The sequence below is a fragment of the Borostomias antarcticus genome, assembly GCF_949987555.1.
Source record: "Borostomias antarcticus genome assembly, chromosome: 25".
Lineage (NCBI taxonomy): Eukaryota > Metazoa > Chordata > Actinopteri > Stomiiformes > Stomiidae > Borostomias > Borostomias antarcticus.
Window position 1 is genome coordinate 10,158,788 of NC_140258.1, and position 22,533 is coordinate 10,181,320.

The following is a 22,533-nucleotide window of genomic DNA, read 5'->3' on the forward strand; positions in this document are numbered from 1 at the left end:
GTACTATACGGCAATGAAGTGCATCAAGTATTTCACAGAATTACTAGTTGTACCATCAGTGGTACATTTCCATACAAATTACATATACTGTGCATACAGTACACTATACAATACTGCCCGACAACACCTATGTTTTCTTCTTCTTAGATTAATGGCTGATTCAGATTTGGAGCTGTTGTGCCTTTACTAGGCCGGCCAATGCAGTGTGTAGGGCCTGGTGTCCAAGCTGACGAGAACATGAACGGAGCAGGGGAGCCGGTGGACATCCTGCCCCCTAACTGCATGGTGAAGGACCGCTGGAAAGTGGTGAGTGAGTCGTTCTCCAGACTGTTCTTCAAAGTGGGATACTTTATTAATACATTTTGTGGCTCCATAGCTAAACCATTGTAAAACTGTTGCAAATAACACATGAATGTTATTTTTCACCCTCTGTGTTGATAATACTTTTTTTTCTCATTTTGACATGCTCAGCTAAAGAAAATTGGAGGGGGAGGTTTTGGGGAGATATACGAGGCTTTGGACCTGCTGACACGGGAGAATGTGGCACTTAAGGTAGAATCAGCCCAACAACCTAAACAGGTCCTCAAAATGGAAGTCGCTGTCCTGAAGAAACTGCAAGGTAAGAATGTCTATCTGAGAGGGGTTCACTAAGGACACCATCAATCAATGATGAGTAGCATCATCCTGACCAAGAAGAAATACGGGAGTGTAAACTAAACAAAAGCTGTCTAGCGTGAATTTGATATCTGGCAGATTTTGATTTGATTGGAGTCTCTGTTTCAAGTTTTCTATAGGTTTTTCAGTGCTTTGATCTGCATTTTGGTGTTTGTAATAAACCACTTAATTCACATGTCTGTTATGCTTTTCTTCAAATTTATTTTGTAAATGTATTTTAATCATTTTGTACAATTTCCTGCAGGAAAAAATCACGTTTGTAAGTTCATTGGATGTGGAAGGAATGAGAAGTTCAACTATGTAGTTATGCAGCTTCAGGTAATCCAATCAAAATGTGATGGAAATCTGCCATTAATGAAAACAGGATGGTTGTAATACATTTAGCTTTGTGTTTTTCTCTGTTAGGGAAGGAACTTGGCTGATCTGAGACGTAGTCAGCCTCGCGGGACTTTTACCATGAGCACCACCTTACGTCTGGGCAAGCAGATCCTGGAGTCCATAGAGGCCATCCACTCTGTAGGTTTCCTCCACAGAGACATTAAACCTGTAAGTGTCCCTCTCTATGGTGTTTCCTCTCTGGTCAATCCTATAAACACCCTTGCTATTTCCTTTATCCATATATTGGTTTTACAGTAGCGGTTCCTGAATTGAAAAAGTCTCAAGGCCGGGACACACACAAAAAGACTGGTACCAACATGTTCACCTTTTGTTTTCCACGGATGCAAAGATGGGACTAGACTTACGATCATATTTGTCAGCGCATCAGATCAATTCGTTCTGAGCATGTGTAGGAAATAGAGCCTGATATAAATGTACATTTCTAAACAATTTAGCAGTGTTTTACAAAACATAAGTAAAGGGAAACCTCAACATGAAAATGAATGTATGGGCTGCATTACAAACCATGGACTGCAAATCTTTTCAATATATAATATACTGTATTAGGCTATATCCTTATTTTCTTGTATTCATGTCGCCTGTTGTCTGTATACCTCAATCTCTGCAGGGATAACATGACAGCTCACACGGCCCAGTGTTTCAAAACATTCAATCTGGATCAGAATGATCAGGATAGGATTAAATCTCAAAATTAGGTATTTCAAACCAGGATATGGGATCATGACCCTCCTAAATTGGGATATGGATTTGATAATCCAATCCTACCCAGAATCCTGATCAAAAGTTGTTCTTGGGTTTTTCAAAATTCTAAGGTGGAGATTAGGATAGTTTTGATGCTAAAAATCTGGATTATCCTGATCCCACTGGAAGGGTAGATCAAGCATGGATTCAAGGTGGATGTAGAGACATGTACAATACATGGAACATATTTAATCATTATTTTATTCAATGAATATTAAAGTAGGCTTATACAGACCACGCAAAAACAATATCCATTCTAATTTAAATAATTAACCAATAAATTATTTTTTAACTAACTATAAAAAACTCCCAAGCCCTTAGAAAAATAGGTAGGTGCAAGTACAATAATGTCACACATCTTCATCCGAAACTGCAATGCCATCATCTTTCAGCCTCTCTTCTAAGAGGCAAATGTAAAGTTTTGTTTCTCTCTTTTGAAGCAAGGTCAGTTTAATCTGCCTGGAGAGATCTGTTTCTCTGCTCTTTCAGTTTCTTTCCTCACCAGATCCCTATAGCCATCTTGATTCTTGACTCAGTATATGATAGCGATCATGGTACTGTACAATTAGGCTTAATGTAATATGAACATTAATATAATATATGATGCACAGCAAAAGAAAGGCAGAGCCTATTCAAAGACTGCAAATCTAGATTCTGTAATCCTGATCTCGTGGTATCTGGATCAGAATGATCCAGCAAAAAAAGGATTACAAATTCTGGATCATTATGATCCAAATTAAATGTTTTGAAATACTGGGAGACTAAACATTATAGTTATAGGCTGCTTTGTTAGCTTAGTAAATACTTTTGCTCATCTGAGCTACAAATGGTTCTCTTATGGGCTCAGAATCAACAACCTCTCACAAACCTTGAAGGATTTAATATGTTCAATCAGCCAAAAACTAGTCCAGATGTGGTCTGTACACATGGCCAGTTTTCCACAGAGGGCTATGGCACACCAAAGAAACATCAAGCAACCCATCAGTCCCCTGCTGTGTTTGGCAGGCCGCCAGGTTGGTGTGTCCCGGCCTTTACGTGTACAGCATAAAACAAGAAAAGGATACATTTTGGTAATTTACCTAGCTGCATTGTTGTTGTTTTTACACAGTCAAACTTTGCCATGGGTCGACTCCCCTCGACATACAGGAAGTGTTATATGTTAGATTTCGGTCTGGCACGCCAGTACACCAATACTACAGGAGAGGTTCGACCGGTAAGTAACAGTGGAAAGCTAAACACTTTATCACTTCTGTTGTATGATTAAAACATTTAAATCCTCCACACACACAACACCATTTTACTTTACTCTCACACATTCCAGAGGCATGTTTGAAGTCCTTATGAAAAAACATTTATTGTATTTTATATTTATCCTTCATTTGAAGTACAACCCCTAGAACTGTCGGAATTACACATTGAAAAATTAGCTCACAATGACAATCCCATAATGTTGTCTTTGTTTCTGCAGAACAACACATTATAGACACCAATATTTTTTTTCAAGTATTGTCATTTGTATTTTGGACTTAGTAGCCAGTTCTGTCTTCTTCCAGCCACCACTAATTAATTTAAGTGTCAGACCTGTACTGCAGAACAGCAACATAGTCAGACCTAGCGTACAGTACAGTATATTATACACAGTGAAGCCTACAATACTGCTACTGGGTGGTTTTGTTCATCAAAGGTGCAAAAATGTTTTTCTGTGTGCTTTACATTACCTTACAGTACATACCACTACATGCTTTGCATTCATTTAAAGTGTTGTCAATTCAAAGATTAATACAAAATAGGAAAATGAATATTGAAATGTACAGTACATATTGACAGGTGCAAAAACAAAGCACACAGTAACATAAAGTGTTATCATGTTCTCTAACACCTCCAAAGTGGCAGCAGCTACTTGCACAATCAGTTACATTTTAACAGTTTACTATTTATTTACTGTTTTGTAGAGCATACAGTACACATTTAGAGCACTTACAGCACTTGCTTGCGGTTTCAATAGCTTCGTTCTGGGACATTTCTACATATTTCCCCATGAAATACTAACTCAAAATTACATTCTTGAAAGATCCCCCAAGCCATGATCCATCAAGCAATTTGTATTATCCAAATGGGTCAATTTTATTTGTATTTTTCACTGTTAAACTGTAGACAGTGTTACAGAATATTCTACAAAGTTGTTGACATTCCCATTACTCTCGTTTGAGCTGTCCGTCACAAGATGTGCCCTTTGCTAATGACTTTTCTAGTTGCTACCATTTTCATTAAAACCCAGTATGTTTTCTGAGGGTTGCATTGACTTCGAATGGTGGGGAAATTGAAATTAATTTTACATGGGTAAACCCCACAGGTCTAACACCCCTAAAATGCTACAATCCTTTTCAAGAACTTTGTCAAGATCAAAACAAGCAAACATTCCTGGGATAATGGTTGCTGTAGCAGAACGGGGTGGGGGTGGGGCCTCATTCGTGTATAATCACATGTCCATAAAGATGTGCCACATAATTTACTAACCGTATATCAAAATTCCACTTCTTTACTTTGTTTTAGACATTTTAGACATTATTATACATGATATGTGCCATTTATTCACATATATGGTTTATGTTTTTCAGTTTTGCTGTTCCTTTTGGCCTTTTCTGTTTGAAGCGCATGCTTGTGACCCGCCTCATCTGTCAGGTGCCTGACTCCACTGCAGAATCAGTTTGACAAAATATTCCACCCATGACATATGTAACATACAGTATGTTCTGCTTTTTATCTCTAGTGGGTCCTAAATAGTCCCAAATTACAAAAAAAAAAGTTTACACTACAAGAGTGCAGCAACTGTACCATCATTTATTGTGAGCATCCCATCATTGGATTTAGTATAACTATTTCCGTGTGGCTCATTGTGCTGTACAAACCTACATTATTAGACTGACCAGTCTAACACATTTATTTATTTAACATATATTTACAGATTTACTAAATGCTCAGTATTTGCTAAAATCCATCTCACCCCCCTGTCCACCACCCTGCCTGAGATGGCTTTTTCTATCCAGACCCCCCCCTCCCACATGTAGTTTAATTCATTTGCAGTCTTATTAAATCTAAACGTGCTTCTCAAACAATAGACTATGGACAACTGTTTTGACAAAATACTGAAAAGAGATTTCTGGTTCAAATTGTTTTCTGCAGCCCAGAAGTGTGGCTGGATTTCGGGGAACTGTTCGTTATGCATCTGTAAATGCACATAAAAACAAAGTAAGCAAATCATAGTGTATTTTATTTATATACCTTTTATACAGCACACAGCATTTCAGTGCATGTTCAAGTACTAATGTTTTATGTCATCTTGATATATATGCTATGTTTAAAAGTATGGCTGGTTGGTGAAATTTTTTGGTTGCAAAATCCATTTGAATAACGACATCCTTTTTTTTTAAACCAGGAAATGGGGCGTCATGATGACCTATGGTCACTATTTTATATGTTGGTAGAATTTGCAGTGGGTCAGTTACCATGGCGAAAAATAAAAGATAAGGTAAGCTGTCTCATTATCTACCCTACATCCTGTCTAAGGTCTCTGTCTGAGGTTTCTATTCTTATTACAAATGCTGGTCTTTTTTTCATTTATAGGAGCAAGTGGGTCAAATTAAAGAGCGATACGACCACCGGATGCTGCTCAAACACATGCCTTCAGAGTTTTACATCTTCCTTGAACATGTTGCAGGCCTTGATTACTACACCAAGCCAGATTACCAGGTATGTAACCTTCCTCTCCATTCTGCTGTCTGACACTGATGCCATGGTAACCACGGAAGCTAGCTTGGTGGAGGAGGAGCCTGCTATTTGAAGGAGGAGCCTGCTATTTGAATCCTACGTTCACCAAAGCTCTCTATGTTTAGTGACTCTGGAAACGACTGTAAGCGTGATGTTTTGATTTTAGGGGATTCCATTGTTAGATCTGTGGTGCTGCCTGGCAAGGTAAAGGATTTTATTGAATTGGTTTCTACTTTGATTGAGCGCTATCCCTCTGTCCATACTGTCATTGTTCATGCAGGTTGGCCTACTAATGATGTCATGTCAAGAGAGCTATCTAAGCTGCATCTTGACACTGGCTCTCTCCATTGAGGTTCTGGGTAGACACTGTATTTTTCTGGGCCTATTCCCACTGTATCTGGCAGCGCTGAATGGTTTTGTCACCTGTCCAGCCTCCATCACTGGATGCTTAATTTTTGTACTGCTAATGGCTATAGTTTTTTGAACCACGTTGACTCATTTTGGCAAAGATGTGGTCTACATCCAAACCGGAAAGGCATCAGGCAACTGGTCACTCATTTTATCCAATACAAGTGCATCTAAAAAAAAATGTATATTGTGGAAAGTTCATTATTTTCCTTAATTTAATTCAAAAAGTGAAACTTTCAAATATTATATACATATATATATATATATATATATATATTATAGATTCATTACACATGTAGTGAAATATTTCAAGGCTGATTGCCTCCATGCCACGCTCCACGTTGATGCAGTAATTTGTGCAAAAGGAGCCCCCACCAAGTATTGAGTGTATAAATGTACATACTGAACATACTGTACAATCCTAAAGATTAAAACAAAAAGGCTTGGAATATTTAACTTTGTGTAATAGATCTAGAATAAAGAAAAAGTTTCACTGTTTGAATTAAATAACGGAAAATAATGGACTTTTCTGAGATGCACCTGTATATAGCTTTTAATCACCCATCTGGGCGCAGTGCCGTCAGTTGGCGTGTCTATCCCACTAACCACCCCTATTCCTAAAATGGATACGATAAAAAGGTGTATTTCTCCTCTGAACATTCCTGTTCATATGTCTGCTAGACACCCTGTTCATCGTACTTTCCATGGTAGAGATGATGCTAATTTGACAATAATCCACCTTCAGCCTCCTGTCTTTACCTCTGCTGTCATCCCAGACTCTCCTGTTACCCCACTGGCCTTTAAGAATAGGAATGGTCTCGGGATAATTCACCTTAGGAAGCTTAATTAAGAATTTTAACTGACTACTTGTCAAACAGATTAGTCCTGATATCATGATTTTGGATGAAACGTGGCTTAAAAAGAATAGAAAGGATTCTTAAGTGGCTCTTTTTAATTGCTTAATTTAAGTTTTTATAGAATGGACCAAACTGGTAGGGTGGGGTGTTTATGTTAAATCTGGTTTCTCAGTCACAATATTAAATGCTGTCTCTCTTCCTAAGTGTTTGAGTTTCTTGATCTGAAGGTTCAGTGTGGGCCCACTGACACCCTAGCAAACATGCTTTCTATGCTGATGATGAATGCAATGTAGCAAAGCACTGATGAAATTGGGGACAAGTGGTGTGCTCTCACCCACTTTGTCACACTCATAAAGTGGGAGATATGTTTGTTGAGGTAGTTTTTAAATTCCATATCTCAGCAATATGCTATATAGCAATAGCATTGTGTCAAACCGCCATTGACTGTTCCTTAGTTTGTGTTCACCCAGCTTTAGTGACAGGGACAGTGGTGAGTGGTCAGATATTAAAATGGGGTGATACACAATGTTATCAACTAATGATATTAATTTGGAATCTAGGATAAAATAGTCTCTGTCAGTCGAGTGGGAGAGCCTCCATATGTCTACTAGGTTTTCATTTTCCATCAGTAATATCAGGCGAATATTAGAGCTGGATTGTTGAAGCGTTTTTGAAAACTGTCCAAGAGAGAATCCATTATACAATTAAAATCTCCACCGACTACAATATTTTGTCAGATAAGTTTGGTATGGCATTGAAAACCTTTTGAAAGAAGTTTAGGTTGTCAAAATTAGGGCCGTATAGATTTACTAGGGTAATTGGTATAGAGTGACAGATAGAATAACAAAGCTCCCTTCAGGGTCGGAAATTGTGGACGAATGAAGGGAATATTTTTTCTAAACAATATTGCCACTCCTCTTGCCTTAGCACTAAAGTTGGCCTGATATATCTTATCTTTGCAGCTGACCTTTAAAGGTGACGTTGGGATCTGGATTCTAGGTCATCCATCTGATTTCAGGGATTAGTTGTCTGACTTGAGGGAGCTGCAGCATTGTCTCCAGCTCGTCAATCCTGCTGTCATGGCTATTGACACCCATTTCAAGTGACTGGAGACATTCTCCTCTCACTCTTCCTTAAGATTTATCACTGGTGACAGTTTAGGTACCCACCACTGTGTCCTTTATGACAGGGCAGGCTTTTCCTCCTTGACAGAGAGGCGCGATAAACATTGGTCTTTATTCATTTTGAAGGCCATCTCAGGAATGCTCCCTCCTTATATTTCTTCTCTGTTGGAATGGAATTCTAGTCCCTATTCAACCTGCTCTAATGAGTTACTTATGCTTGTAAGGCATAAGTAAGGCCAACACTGAACTTGGAAAATCAGGCACGCTACACCCTGCACCCTGAGCCAAGGACTCCAACGGTATCTTGATTTTGAAAATCGGACTTACGGGTCAAAAGTTGCATGCAGAAACGCACCTCCAACTTTGACACGTTGGTGGCGCTAGAGTGTTCGAGATGACGAAATGAGACTTGATGACAAGTCTGCGGACTGTCATGATTGAGAGTGCCAAAATGCACAACTTTTTACCATATGGTTCTATGGGCTGCCATAGACTCCCATGGCAGAAGAAGAGGAAGAATAAGAAAAGGTACAAACACAATTCGGTGCCTCGCAGCTTCGCTGCTTTGCCTCCAAATACAAGAGGGACTGGCAGCTGAGGCTGCAGGGCCCATAATTACATTTGCTTAGCCTGGATCATGTGGTATTACATATAAGTCATATGCAATCCGAATCACTGGGCAGATACACAAATCAGATGGAAGCCCATTATCTGATTCATGAGAAACAAATACGATAAACACGGTATTAGGAAAAATTACATTACATTTTCTTAGCCTGGATCCTGTGGTAGGCTATTACACATAAAATGAGACATGACATCAACCATTTCAACTCAGTAACATCAACAAAATACATGAATGCGCGGAGGCCTGTGCTCTCTGAGCACCCTTTCTAATTGTCCGTTACCCGGCGACAGCCGAAGGGGAGGGACTTAAGCTTGGTCAGTGTCACGTCATGAGTGATTTAGCGAGTGAGTCAGTTAGTCCCCCCGTAGTACCAGAATCCACCACAAAAGGCGCCTTTCCAGTGCATTTTTCCATTGACAAGTACATTTAGATTTTTACATCAAAACCTATGTTTGGTTTCTCAGTATAGTCTCAGACACGTTTACTCGGGAAATCATGTAGTTTCTACATCCACAGAGAGTAGCGCTTGAGGTGTTTAGTAGAGCTAGATATGTCTGTATATCAACATTCATTATAGGACTTTAGACCATACAGGTGCATGGACTTGTTTGCCCACTAGATGGAGACGTTATTGTACTCTTATTCAATCTACCATGGTTTGTAGAGAGCTTACTCTGGTCAGTCATTGATACACATGATGTGACATTAGTAGCACTAGATATGTCTGTATTTCATCATTCATTATAGGACCATACAGGTGCATGGACTTGTTTAACAACTAGTGAATGTTCTGTCCAAGGGTCGTTCCTCTTGATTCCAGATTGCCGGCATGCTATATAAAATCACACATTATGCCTTTCTCTTTCTTTGGTTCATTATAAACAAACAAAGCCAGAAAATTGAGGGATCTTCTATAGGACAATATAGTGGGATCTCTGTATAAAAACGCCTAATGAGTCAAATGAATCAAAGCTGTATTCTATTGTCCTGTGTTTTGAAGTCCATCTCTTAATGCTTTTCTGTGCAGTTGCTGATGTCGGTGTTTGAGAACAGTATGAAGGAGCGTATTATCACCGAGAATGAGCCGTTTGACTGGGAGAAGGGGGGTACAGATGCAGCACTGTCCACCAGTACGTCAACCCCCCCTCAGCAGAACACACGGCCCACCGCCGCCATGGCCGGGTAAGAGGACATTCAGTAACTTTGAAACTGTCTACAAACGTCCACTTTAAACAAGTGGTTAGGGTCCATCGTAAAACAAATTATTTATTTGTTTGTTTGATGATTCCTTATTACTCTGCCATTAGAAAATGTCCCTTTAAGGATGGCAAAACGTTACACAATGCTTCATTTTGTGATATTTTGTTGAGTCTGTTTAAGTGGTACAGTAGTAGCTTTGTGGACTATAATCCATCTACCGCCTGTATGTCAACTCTACTTTGATTTTCTCAGAGTGGTGAATCCTGTTCCTGGTGAAATGCCAAGGGAGAACACAGATGACGTTCTGCAGGATGAGCACCTGAGCGACCAGGAAAACGCTCCCCCTGTGCTGTTACCCAGCATGCCTCGAGAGGGGGCCCGGCCCCAGGTAGAGGGGGAGGCCTGGGAGGATACAGACTTCAACCGGAACAAACTCAGGATAAGCATTAGCAAGGTGCCTTACAAGAATTACATTCTATTATGCCTTTGGTGGCATGCTGCATGCCTGTCATACTTGTAGCATGTAACACATCAAAATCATATACTGTATAAGAAAGGCCAGACACCAGGATCTGAGAATATGGGCCTAAGGTGCTTATGTTTTTTTTGAGCAAACGCTAAGTCAGCGTTTATTTCAGTGTTCATTCCAGTGTTCATTTCAATTTCAAACACATTTTGGACCAATGTGTGACCAAACATTTGACAATGTAAAAAGAGATTAAAAAGAGAAAAAGAGATTTTTAATCTCAATGGGACCTTTCCTGGTTAAATAAAGGCTAAATAAAAATAAAAATAAAAAGTAAAAAAATCACTCAGGAAATATTTGGTTCCCCAGACGCAGTTGGCTGCAGAAGAGGAGCCCGCCAAAGGGGCGTGTCCTGTGTCCCCAGCGGTAGGAGACCCTCCAGATTCGCCTGGTGCTCAGGCTCGTGCCCTCAGGTACCGACGAATCAACAGCCCTGAATCCGACCGGCTGTCTGCTGCAGAAGGAAGGCCAGACATCTATGACAGGCGGTAAGAGCATATTACAAAGAAGAAAATACCTTGCCTACATTTTACAATTACCTACATTTTCTGATGCAGTTTGTAAACATGTTCCTATGCAGATTGAAAAAAATTTTATTCAGTGAATTTCAATCATGTTGAGAAACCCTTGGATTTATCACAGTGGGTAACTTAATGATGGTCTGTGACACACATTCTTAGTTGTGCTGTTCAACACCTGAACTTGAATATGATGTCACCACCACAGCTCTCGAATGGACATCTTGGGCTCCCCGTCCCGCCACGTGTACTCCTCTCAGCCAGCCCAGATGCTGTCCCTCGAGGCAGGCGGTGACCGCCAGGCGGACGGAAGGCATGAAGTGTCTGCGGCGTCTGCCGGCGACCCCGAGGCCCACAGCAACGCCTTCATCCGCTCTGTGCCCCTAGCAGAGGAGGAGGACTTTAACAGCAAGGAGTGGGTGATGATCGACAAGGAGACGGAGCTGAGGGACTTCCACCCCGGGGCTGAGCCCACCACCTCGGGCACCACAGACGAGGAGCCGGAGGAGCTGCGACCGCTGGAGGAGCAGGAGGAGCGCAGGCGGATGCGAGGAGGAGGAGGAGGTGCCGGGGCAGGGGAGGCCGTGGTGCGGCCAAAGGCGCACGCGGGGATGACGAGGGGCGGCGCGGGGGCGCAGCCGGAGGAGAGCGAATCACAGCGAAGGAAACAGGAAGTCCGGGCCCAGAGACAGTCAGAACCCCATGGACCTCATAGACAGGTAAGGGAACATTCAGATTTAGTACTCTGATCGGTCTTACAAAGATCCACTGGTTGTGGCATCAGTGCTCAAGTTTTAGCCTAATGCTTTTGGAATAACCATTTAGCAAAAAAAGATAGACTGAGTTCTATTGTGCGCCTGTCTGCATACACAAAAGTTCAAGTGCCACCTACAATATTTATTCACATTTCCAAAACTGTGAATAATGCTTAGTGTCTGAAGAGCAAAGATTTTGAAAATGTTGAAAGTAATTGAGGTGAGTTGTGGGTTGCTTCAATGTTGGCATTTATTGTATGGAATTGATCCACATTTCAATGCAGTAGTGCAACCTCAAGTGCAACCCAAGCAATGGACATTCTTTTAGTAATTGACCCAGGTCTGATGACCGATGATCACATGCCTGTGTGATCCTTTATGAACTCTTCACAAGTGACATAATTGCGAGGAATATGTTTTCCAAATGCATTGTTAGAATGTTGGGGAATATAACATGTAGATTATGAAATTACAATAACTTGGAAACAATTCACAGGTCAATCTTTTCACCTTTCAATTCCTATCCATATACGACCGACACACAAAACTGACACTACAACAATGTTTTCACCTGCAAAATGTGATTCTGCACATATTTGAATGTAGGTGTATAAAACCTTTTTACAGTGTTACGCATTATGATTGATGAACAACAACAGAGTGTAACAAGTTAATTTCAGTATTTGTTGGTACATTTATACAAGTCAGGAATTGAGTCTTCAGATGTATACTCTCTACATCCTCCTGAACCCCCTGAAAAAGCATGAAGGACACTGTTGATATAGTTTTAATTTTGTCTTTATAACAACAATGTAATTACCATTTCCACTCCCATGTCATCAGAGCCTTCATCATCACGATGAATTCATGCAGCTACGGTTCAACAGCTTCAGCGCCTATCATATCATTTTGAGCCAAACACAAGCACACATATGAGAATTCCTTTTAAAGTTTTGTTTGAGTTTTCATTTTCATTCAACAGCACCTCATTATCATCATCATTATCTTCATGATCTTCGTCGTCTTTTTATTTATCAGACTCTGAAGCTTTCCATCATTGAGCAGTGTTCTTTAGTTTCCGTACCAGTTGAATTGAGTAGCACATTTGGTGTTGTTCAGAAGTGTTGTTGAATCGCTGTGATCAAGGTACTTTTTGCTTTGGTTCCTGATGGTGCAGAAAAGTACTTTCATTTAACATACTCACAAGTATCATTGACCAATCAAAGAAGCATCTAGTAATGTTGTTAGTCATGGTAAACTGTTCTAGACCTCAGTTTCAAACCAAATAAAAGTCTTGTCTCTCCTCTCTCTACGCTAAAAGTCAGTCTTGGCCTTGGAAGTTCTTCACTTAACCAATTTCACAGAGCTTTGACAATAACTTAAACCATTTTTTCATACTGCTAAAACTCACTGTAGCCCCTGACAGACTGAGAAAGAGGATCCCTTATATTTGTGCTGTGTCTGTATGGGGATTGGAGAGGGCAGCAGCAAGATGCGTACAGAGACATTTAAAAGCGATAGAAACAAAACATTTTTTTTTCTTTTTTTTTTTTGACAAAGAGCAAGAGTCATGGCCCCCCAGCCTGATCCCTTTCTCCTCCACTCTTATTGGTCTGTTTCAGTTGGAGGAGGACAGGCCCCACCCCCACCACCAACACTCTTTCCCGAGGCCAAACCAATTACGAAGATTGGCGTCCTACGTGTTCTCCTCCTCAACTCTGGAGATGGAGCAGTATCCCCACGGCAGCACTGAGGCCGGAGCTATGATCCAGCGCAGCCGCTCTGCAGAGAGCAGCCCCGCCCGCCTCCCCTCACGCCGCCATATGCCCCTGTTGCCCGGCAGCCCCGGGAGCTCACGCCAACGGCACTCTGTTCTCAACCTCTCTCGTATCCAGATCCAACAAATGCTGGCCAAACTCATGAATAAGACGTGATTGGATGAACACACTTGGCTGCTTTTTACAAATGAAAACGTACCCCCTGCTCCCCTTACAAACGTACACCCCTGACTTGAACGAAAAGGGGATTTTAAAGAGGAATATATTTATTTTTCCTTTTGCAATAAACCAGAGCCTTCCCCTTGGGCTCCTGGAGAGCCTGTGGATGCGGCGTCATGGGATTGGGTTTCACCCTCTCCAAGGAAGCACCTCACATCACCTGATACCTAAAGCTCTAGGTCCTTAAAATGTCTGAGGCCATGGCTTAGGGGCTCACTGGCCTCCCTGAGAGAACAAAAGAGAGACAGAGAGAGAGAGAGAGAGAGAACATAAAGTTGTGGTCCAAACTGACAGACAACCTATACTAGACGCTGTAAACATTCTTTTAAAGATGTAAAAAAAAAAAAAAGTAGCTATGTGAGTGGTAGACTTATGATAACAGTACCTTACATGCTTTGTCTAATTTCTACTATAGCATTCCTACACCTGCACTGCTTAACATTGCTTCAGAAATGGAGTATGCGTGTGACTTTGTTTTTGTGAGTGACCGCGTGGGACTGTGGATTGGTGGGGGGCAAACATATTTTCTTAGTCATACTATAGTTACGTCAAACTATCATTAACATAACCATCACCCTCATCCTCATTGGTTGCTCTTCTTCAATGTGTTCTTCAATCTGACGCTACTTGAACCATGATACAGCCCAATATCTTTGAAGTATCTCTTGTTGCACAAGGACAGGAAGATACAATTGCAGTACAATAAAACCAGAGCAGCACTATCTAAGGTAAATGAGAGAAGATGATCTTAAAGGGGGAGGAGCTAAACGACAGCCATGAAGGCCTGTTTAATGACTGGGTTTTGAGTCTGCCTTTGAATATGGAGAAAAAGTCAGAGTTGTCCCACCATGGTCCCCCCTCCAGGCTGGTTTGGTGAGCAGTGAATAGTCCATACGTTGATGGGGAAGCAGTGAGTGTTACAGAGTGGGGGTGATGTGTTGCAAGGCCAAAGGTGGTGTAATACCAGGATGTGGTACATGTGGGAACCCTAGCAGCAGAGTTGTGTACATATTGGAGCCTGTCCAGGACATTGCCGATGCCCCAAAGAAGACCGCCAATAGTCCCAAGCTTGATATGACAAGGCGTGCATGAGGGTTTCAGCTAAAGACAGGGATGGATGGAGTCAGAAAACACTCCTGGAGTTAAAGAAAGCAGACTAGCGTGTTGAAGTGGGTGGAGTTTAGAATGAGTCCCAGATGTGTGACTTGGGTGGGGTAAATGGAGCAGTCATCTATGTACTGTAGTGCACAAATTTCCCAACCTTGGGCTTCCAGAGCCACTACTAACCTCTCTTTGATTGCTGTTAGATACTGTATGTTAATCCAATCCCTGGATGTGAATTGTCCTCTTATTGGTTAAGAGTACAATACTGTAAATGCCATGAACAACAAAGCTAGCTAGCATTATGGAAGATGTCCATAATGTGGTATTTTATTGTGCACATACAATGATATAACGACAGCAGCATTGATCTTTGAATGGCATGAACAAGTTAAAGTTAAAATACAGCCATAAAAGAAATAGAAGTATAGTCAAGCCCCTCATTAACAGGTATACAGTACATCATTGTTTGAAATTTCGGGAAAAAATTTTCCTTAATAGTGAAGAATGATTAAAAGACACATTCGGAATACATGTACTGTAATTTTACTCCATGCAGAATACTGATATTAGCAGAAAGGTGTTAGCACAGTAAGTGTTTTTCTGCCCTAATAGTACATGCGTTTCCCAAAATGTTTCACAGATTTATGCAGATTTATGCAATCTCAAAGTTTTTTGTTACCTGGTGACATAGCATAGCATGTTTAACTCCTATGCATTTTCAATACTTAGTTTGTATCAAATTATGACCTATGTTCATTTCAAAAGCATTGTGAATGCTGCTTGGACGTAATTAATGTACCACACAGTTGGAGATGAATAGAGAAGATGACTGTCAATAGGTGATTAACAAGCTATAGGCTATCATTATTATACAGTGTATTTTAAAGGACAGGCTCGGAATTTACCATTATAAGCCATATTATAAGATATTTACGATCATATACAACAGCCAATATCAAAGTTTTGTCAAACGGTGCACTCTTGAAATACAGCCTGTCGCCACTAACACACTCAGTGGATCCATAGTTGCATAGACAAAATCCCTCAAAAACACCATAAACTCTCATTTTCAAAGACGGTAAACTCACCGAGTGGTCACTGGTGTCCGTTGATGTTCCGACACAAAGTATGCATCCGATCTGGTTTTATTAATCATTTTATATCCATTGATTTGTATTGACAACAAAGCCAGAGATGTTTAGACATCAATGAACACCAGTGACCACTCCTTTCCTGTCTTTGAAAACGAGTTTATGGTGTTTATGGTGATTTTGTCTATGCTCCTGTGGATCCATTTAGTGTGTTAGAGGCGAGGGGCTATATCTCCAGAGTGCACAGTTTGACGAAACTTTGATGTCGGCCATTGTATATGATCGTAAATAACCTTATAACATGGCTTATAATGCTCAATTCCTAACCTGTCCTTTAATGCTGTTTATCTTAGCCCATATGTGCTTGGAATGTCATACGCTTCTCTAAGAGTTCACACTGCACATTCACACAAAAAAGTCAGCAATAAATATAGAATTTGTTTTAATTTATCATAATTTGCCTTAGAACTTTCACAATCTTTGCCCTGCTAAAATGGGAAAGAACCCACATGTCATTTAATCAGTCAGTCTTGAAACCATCACATGAATGCTCTTAGAGCAGTTACAACCGTTTTTTGCTATACTGTCCTCATTACATTGTGAACATTTAATGATAAAGAAAGATTTTTTAAAAGGCTCTCTCTCTCTCTGTGTGGAATTGAAAATTGAAATGTACAGTAGAAAATTGACCGGTGTCTTCAGATCATCAATCATGATCAGTGCTAACAGATTATTTTGATTTGTGTGCGAGTTGTTGACAGGACGGGGGGGGGACCTTTGGTCTTAAAGTCGCACTGAAACGGACGTTTGAGATCATCTAACTTCCGTAGTTTAACGGATTTCTGACGCAACCAAGCGGACGGGTTTTAAGAACTTTAGACAGATTCGATAGAAGGATAGCATTGATTGACGGGTGGATGTCGTGAGATTATTGGCCTAAAATCTAAGGTACCTGTTGTCGTCATTGCACGTGACCTACCGTTTTCCAGGAAGTAAGAAATTATATACTTAATATATAAGATTACAACAAAAGTTTAATTTTGTAGTTTTTTTTGGCATACATCGTTGAATAGGTGAACACTATGACCAATTATGTGAACCAAAATGGGACAGAATGCTTTTTTCATTTCAGTGCGACTTTAAGTTCGGTACCTTTGGTCATGAGGGTGGGTTCGTTCGACCCACCCGATCCCCCCCTGGCTAAGGGCCTGCAGTATAGCATTCATTTTTCATAGATGTTGGACATACTGTACAGTATAATGTAGATGCTCCAGCAGATACTGGATAACAGTTATCTTGTTATCAGTTATGATTGCTACTGTACCATCATGGCCCATGTCTGCACCGCTGTTCATACATTACTGTAACTCATGTAATGTACATCCTTTTAAGGGGTGATGTAGCTGGAGGAATTTTTAAAGTAATACAGAATTATCAGTCCACTTACCAGTACCTCTGTTAACTTTAATATTTTTTTTGACTGGAATATCATATAATATTATTATTATAGTTTTCTTACACTGTGATACATTTCACACATAAAAATGCCATTACACTCAAACTATGTTGTGTTTGTGTATACCCAGTCCTGTATGGATGACTAGGCCTACTATATACAGTTTATGGTGGCATATAGTATCAGTGTAATAATTCAAGAGAATGAACATTGATTGTTGGAGTTGAGTAAGATGAAGACAGTTAATGTTTTAAAGTCATGCAGTTCTTGCATTGCAATTTTTGGTGACAGTTCATTGGCTGAATGTCTCACATAATAGTTAACATGGCTTGGTGAACACAAAGTCCTTTTAGAGTTATGAAAGCCCCAGTTATGCAAATACGTGTTTCCAGAATGTCAAATGATTACTTGTGCTAGCAACAGGGATGACCGCCCCTCCTCTAGTTATTTGTATGTAATGCACCGTTTTGACTAAGGAGGGGTGTAGGTGAATATAGGTTGAAATGAATCCACAGCAATCACACATTTTCACACTTCCAAGCAAAATGTTAAAGGGAACACATTTTATTTGACAATAACTATATAGTTAACCTGTGGTGATACAGTATAGTCTTTGAAGCCGTTTTTTAAATTCACATTTCAAACATGTATATTTAGGTATGCTGGATCAACATGTTACCTACAGTACAGTAATTAATATCCAGTGCTATATTGTATATCTGCTTTCAAGCTGTAAATACATTTGGCAAAGCACTGTATCCAAGGCCAAACTTATTACATGTTGGGTGAGTTTAAAACAAAGTGAAAATGCTGTGCCATGGATTTTTGTGCCTTTTATATCCATTTATGTAAACTACTGTATACTGGACAATCCTCAGAGGCTTGCATACAACCAAAACATAATTAAAAATATTTGGGGAAAGTTTTGTTTGAAGTCTGTGTCTTCAACTATATTTATGTGAGATGTACACTATATATTTTTGTTCCAGATATTCCTTTAGATTAATGTAGGCTCATGTACCGTTCACTCTTCGCTTAGGTCTTGCTTTATGAATTATATAAAAACATCCTACCAAATTGAAACAAACTATTATTGTGTCATGTCTCTTGCAGGTGTCAGAGGAGACTGTATCACACCAATGCAGCAGTGTGGAGGATGATCAGAGCAGAGAGAGGTCCGAACCCAACCCACCCACCCAGAGTGGTGCAGCATGTGTGGATTTCCTGCCCGCTAAGATGAATGCAACCCCTCTGCCCTTCAATGCCCCCTTGGAGCTCAGCCTCAGAGTGCAGACAGAGCAGGTGGAGGTGGACACTCCCAGGACTGGGGCGCATTCAAGTGGGGAAGGTAGCCCAAAGAGCAACGAGGGTAGCCAGGGTGATGATGAGGGAGCTCCCTCCACCCTCCTGGCAGACACGCCCCCTCCGTGCGCCCAGGGTCGGGTTTCTGTCAGTGAGCCGGACCTGGAGCAGGAGGAGGGCTCCAAGACCCTGGTGCTCTTCTCCCCAGGGGATATTAGGAGGTCCCTGGCAGTAGTGGGGGATGGCATTTTGCTTCTGGACATAGATCAGGGCACACTGGCCGCCGTCACACCTCAGTTTGACAAAGTTCAGGCGCCAGGAAGCCTGCTAGACATGTCAGAACCAGGTACCCTATCATCGTTGATTAAGTCTGAGCCCAAACCTTTGACGTCCCTCGCCAAAGTTGCCGCTGCAGCCGCCAGCAACTCTTGCCCTATCACCAAAGTGGAGCGCACTTTCATTCACATAGCAGAGACTACCCACCACAATGTCATGAGCTCATCGGGTGCTCTGCAGGCTAGGCAGCTGCTACCTGGGGTTCTTGAGGAGCCATTTGCAGAGCAGGAGAACATTTCAGATGGAGAGAATGATAAGGGCAAGGAGAGAAGGTCAAATGCAGCCATCTCTGACAGAGAGGATCAAAAGGGAAGGGATGATGAACCAGACAAGGATGATCTGAGAGACGATAAAGAAGATCAGGAGACTGGATCTGAAGGCAAGGTGTTCAAGGACAAAGAGCTGGACAGAAAGAGCTTGTCTGAGGGAGTATTAGTGAGGGATGATGAGAAGGTCAAGTCTGAGGGGTACGTTCCAGAGAGGGAAACTATGCACCCCACACAAAGTGAGAACATAGCTGAGATGGAAAGGCTTGTAATTGCCACTTTAGTTAAAGAGATTGAGCCTGGGACCGGGTTGATCCATACAATCCTCCCCTTCCCTGCTCTCGGCCCCCTGGCTAAATCTGGAGCTCCGGATGTGGCTGTTTGTTCTCCCGACACTATGCCTGAACAACAAGGCAAATATGTTGCGATGGCCCCTGAGAGGAAGCTTGGCCAAGAGGTGTCACCGTCCCAAGAGGTGTCCCTGCCAAGAATACAAAGCAACATCCATCTAAAAACACAACCATTTGATCAGGCTTCTTCAAAGGAAGAAACTGAGGACCTTCATGAGCCACCGGAAGATCTGGAGATGACTCCTATTCCCCAAGTGGTAGAGGCGGAAACACCGGCGGCCAGTCCTAGGAAAGGAAGTCGAATCCCTATTCTTTTGTCTGAGGACGACACTGGCTCAGACAAGTCCCACTCACTCAGGGAGCCCAAAACACGATCCCGGCCCAAGCGACCACATCTCGCCCGTCTAGTGATGGAGAGGAGGCAGGGTCGCCTGCTCAGGATGGCCTCAGGGGCCTCGTCCTCAGCTTCTTCAGGGGATGATGGCTGTAAAGACCCATCAGCTACTGCGTCAGAGGAGGACACCCATAATTCGGATGACGGCCTTCCCAGGAAGGTCAGGGAAAGGAAGGATGCGGGACGTCAGCAGAGTAGGATACCTCGTCCCATCACACCAGAGAAGGGATTCTCCATCACACCCACTGGTACTCGTGTCCAGAAGCCACTTTCTCCAACTGTACATAGGTGGGTGAAAAAAACACTTTAAAGAAGCAAAGCTTTGAGCTTCTAATTTTCAGGCATCATTTCACTTAAATCAATCAGCAATCAGATACCAGGCCTAAATGTGATGTCAATCAACAAACTGTTTGATTATTACGTGAGAATAGAGTTATTGAATTCATTGTTGTCAGAAGTATCAGAGAAATACAGAATAAGACAAGAGAAAAGTTTTAAAAGGTTTTAGTTAAACTGTAATGAGTTTGAATTAATTACTACATGCATTTTATTAAAGGTGCCGTGTGTAGTATTTTGTGGCAGAATTGTGTGTTACTGTACCTTAGAATGAGCCCTTTATATCTACATAGAGAGCGGGTCCTTCCACGGACGACGCCAGGTTGCACCTCGTAAATGTTTTCAGTTGGTTGCAATCTGCAACCTCACCACTAGATTCTGCCAACACACTGCACCTTTAAAATGATGTGTGATCAGTCTACATCTATAATGTATTGCATTGCAACTTCACATGTGTGCTTATGACCGAATGAAAGATTCCTGTAACAGGGTTATTTGCTGATAACTATGCAATATTTAATAACAGGGTTATACAGTACAGTGTATCTGGAACGTACTCACACCACTTCACATTTTCCACATTTTGTTGTTACAGACTTATTCCAAAATGGATTACATAATTTTTTTCTCATCAATCTACACACAATGGACCTCATTTCCTAAGCGATTGTAAGACAGAAAACTGGGTGTATGGTCATTTCCATGCCAAGTTCAACATTTATCAATTTGGACGTAAATAAGGTCCAGGTTGTCGAAAAAGAGCCTTCTCCTTTAACTACGCAGGCTTACAAGTCTTAAAATGAAAGCAAAATTAATGTAGAAAAAGTGAAACATGTGAGCACTTTCCGGATGCACTGTAAGTGGTCTATCTAAATAGTGAGCACCGACAAGTAAACAAGTACTCTTGTTGACCAGCTATTGTTGTGTCTCTATGTTTCAGACTACAATCCTGCAAAACAGGGAGCATGAGCATGAATATCCAACAGCACCAGAGGTCCCAAATGCTGCAGTCCAAACCCACCGCCACCCACCCTAGCCCTGTCATAACAGGACACCAACGTGGGGTTCCCCGGCCCCCTGTCGCATGCGCCTCCCAACGTAGCTTCAGCACCTCCCCCCGCAGTTACTCCACCTCGCGGACGGACAGTCCCTCCCCCCAACGTCAGCGAATGGGGGCTGCAGTAACAGAAGTCCGCAGGCAGGTCATATCTTTCCGGGCACAAAATGCCGCTCCACTCAAACCTAGAGTTCCCTCCACTGAGGACTCTACCTCCGCCACAACCATCGCCAGCAGGCTCGGGAGGCGGGGTAAAACCCACCCATTGTTAACGCCCCCTAAGGGGAAACTCAATGCTACTGAGAGCAAGAGAACCACAAGATAATAGTACGGTAAATTAGGAATATCCATCAGCTATCCATCTTCTAAATGCACTCCTTATCAAAGTAAAATTAACCCAAAACCTTAAAGTGTATTTTACAGTGAGGAATGCAGTTTGGCTTTTGCCGTCTAAAACAGTGTCAAATGAATGGCCCGGCTAAAAAAAAGTGTCACAGCAGACAATACACCCCCAAAACATTTAGAGGATTGGCAGAAGGCCCACAGCACTTATCTCTGGGATAAGATCTGCTGGGTGAGAGAGGGCTGATCACCCCTTACTGTATGCCTTAACGCAGTCCCCATCTCTCTTCCCATTAAATAGGCTTCCAATGCAAAGACAGCTTAGAATTGCAAAACTGTTCTCATCTCACTGACTTGTGCATCAACAAAGTGCGTAATAGTACAGTATGTGTGATAAGATGCACTCTGATATACAGCATATGTTTCACCTTATTCATTTTAACTCCTATCAATGACATTGCTACTGTAACAAGCAGGGTTAGAGTAAGGGTAAGTTAGGGTAATGCTGTGTTCACACCGGGCGTGGCGAGAAAATTTGCGCCGCCCAGTTCACCCAATCTCACCGCGGGATCAATGGGTCGCCACTCGAATACGCAAATTGAACTTTTGCTAATGTCGCCACGCAGCGAATCTTGGCCGCCGAGTTCGCGATTCGCGCCGCCCGTGCCGCCCGCCGCCCAGTTCACGCGAATTGTATTGACTTTCTATGTAAACTCGCCGCGCCGCAGGAAAAATTCGCGCCCGGTGTGAACACAGCATAAGAGTCTTCAGAGCAAGTGCCCAGCTCATAACTACAGTAGGAATTATATTTGTTTCTCTCACACACCCAAGCAGGGATTATTAGTGCATCTACACCCAAAAAACGTGTACCCCTAGGAAAATCATATGACAACTATTAACCAA

At 41.7% G+C, this 22,533-nt stretch overlaps 1 protein-coding gene across 1 annotated transcript; it reads left to right on the forward strand.

Moving 5' to 3' along the window:
- Positions 1–198: 198 nt before the first annotated feature.
- Positions 199–21,613, forward strand: ttbk1b (tau tubulin kinase 1b; the record flags this gene model as incomplete). Its single annotated transcript, XM_084458882.1, has 16 exons — positions 199–306; positions 472–619; positions 920–993; positions 1,081–1,221; positions 2,924–3,028; positions 4,999–5,064; positions 5,252–5,344; positions 5,440–5,565; positions 9,628–9,782; positions 10,053–10,254; positions 10,642–10,814; positions 11,053–11,563; positions 13,222–13,529; positions 17,378–17,381; positions 18,361–20,183; positions 21,172–21,613. 16 exons carry the CDS (start codon positions 199–201, stop codon positions 21,611–21,613), a joined length of 4,479 nt encoding a protein of 1,492 aa, XP_084315008.1.
- Positions 21,614–22,533: the final 920 nt, after the last annotated feature.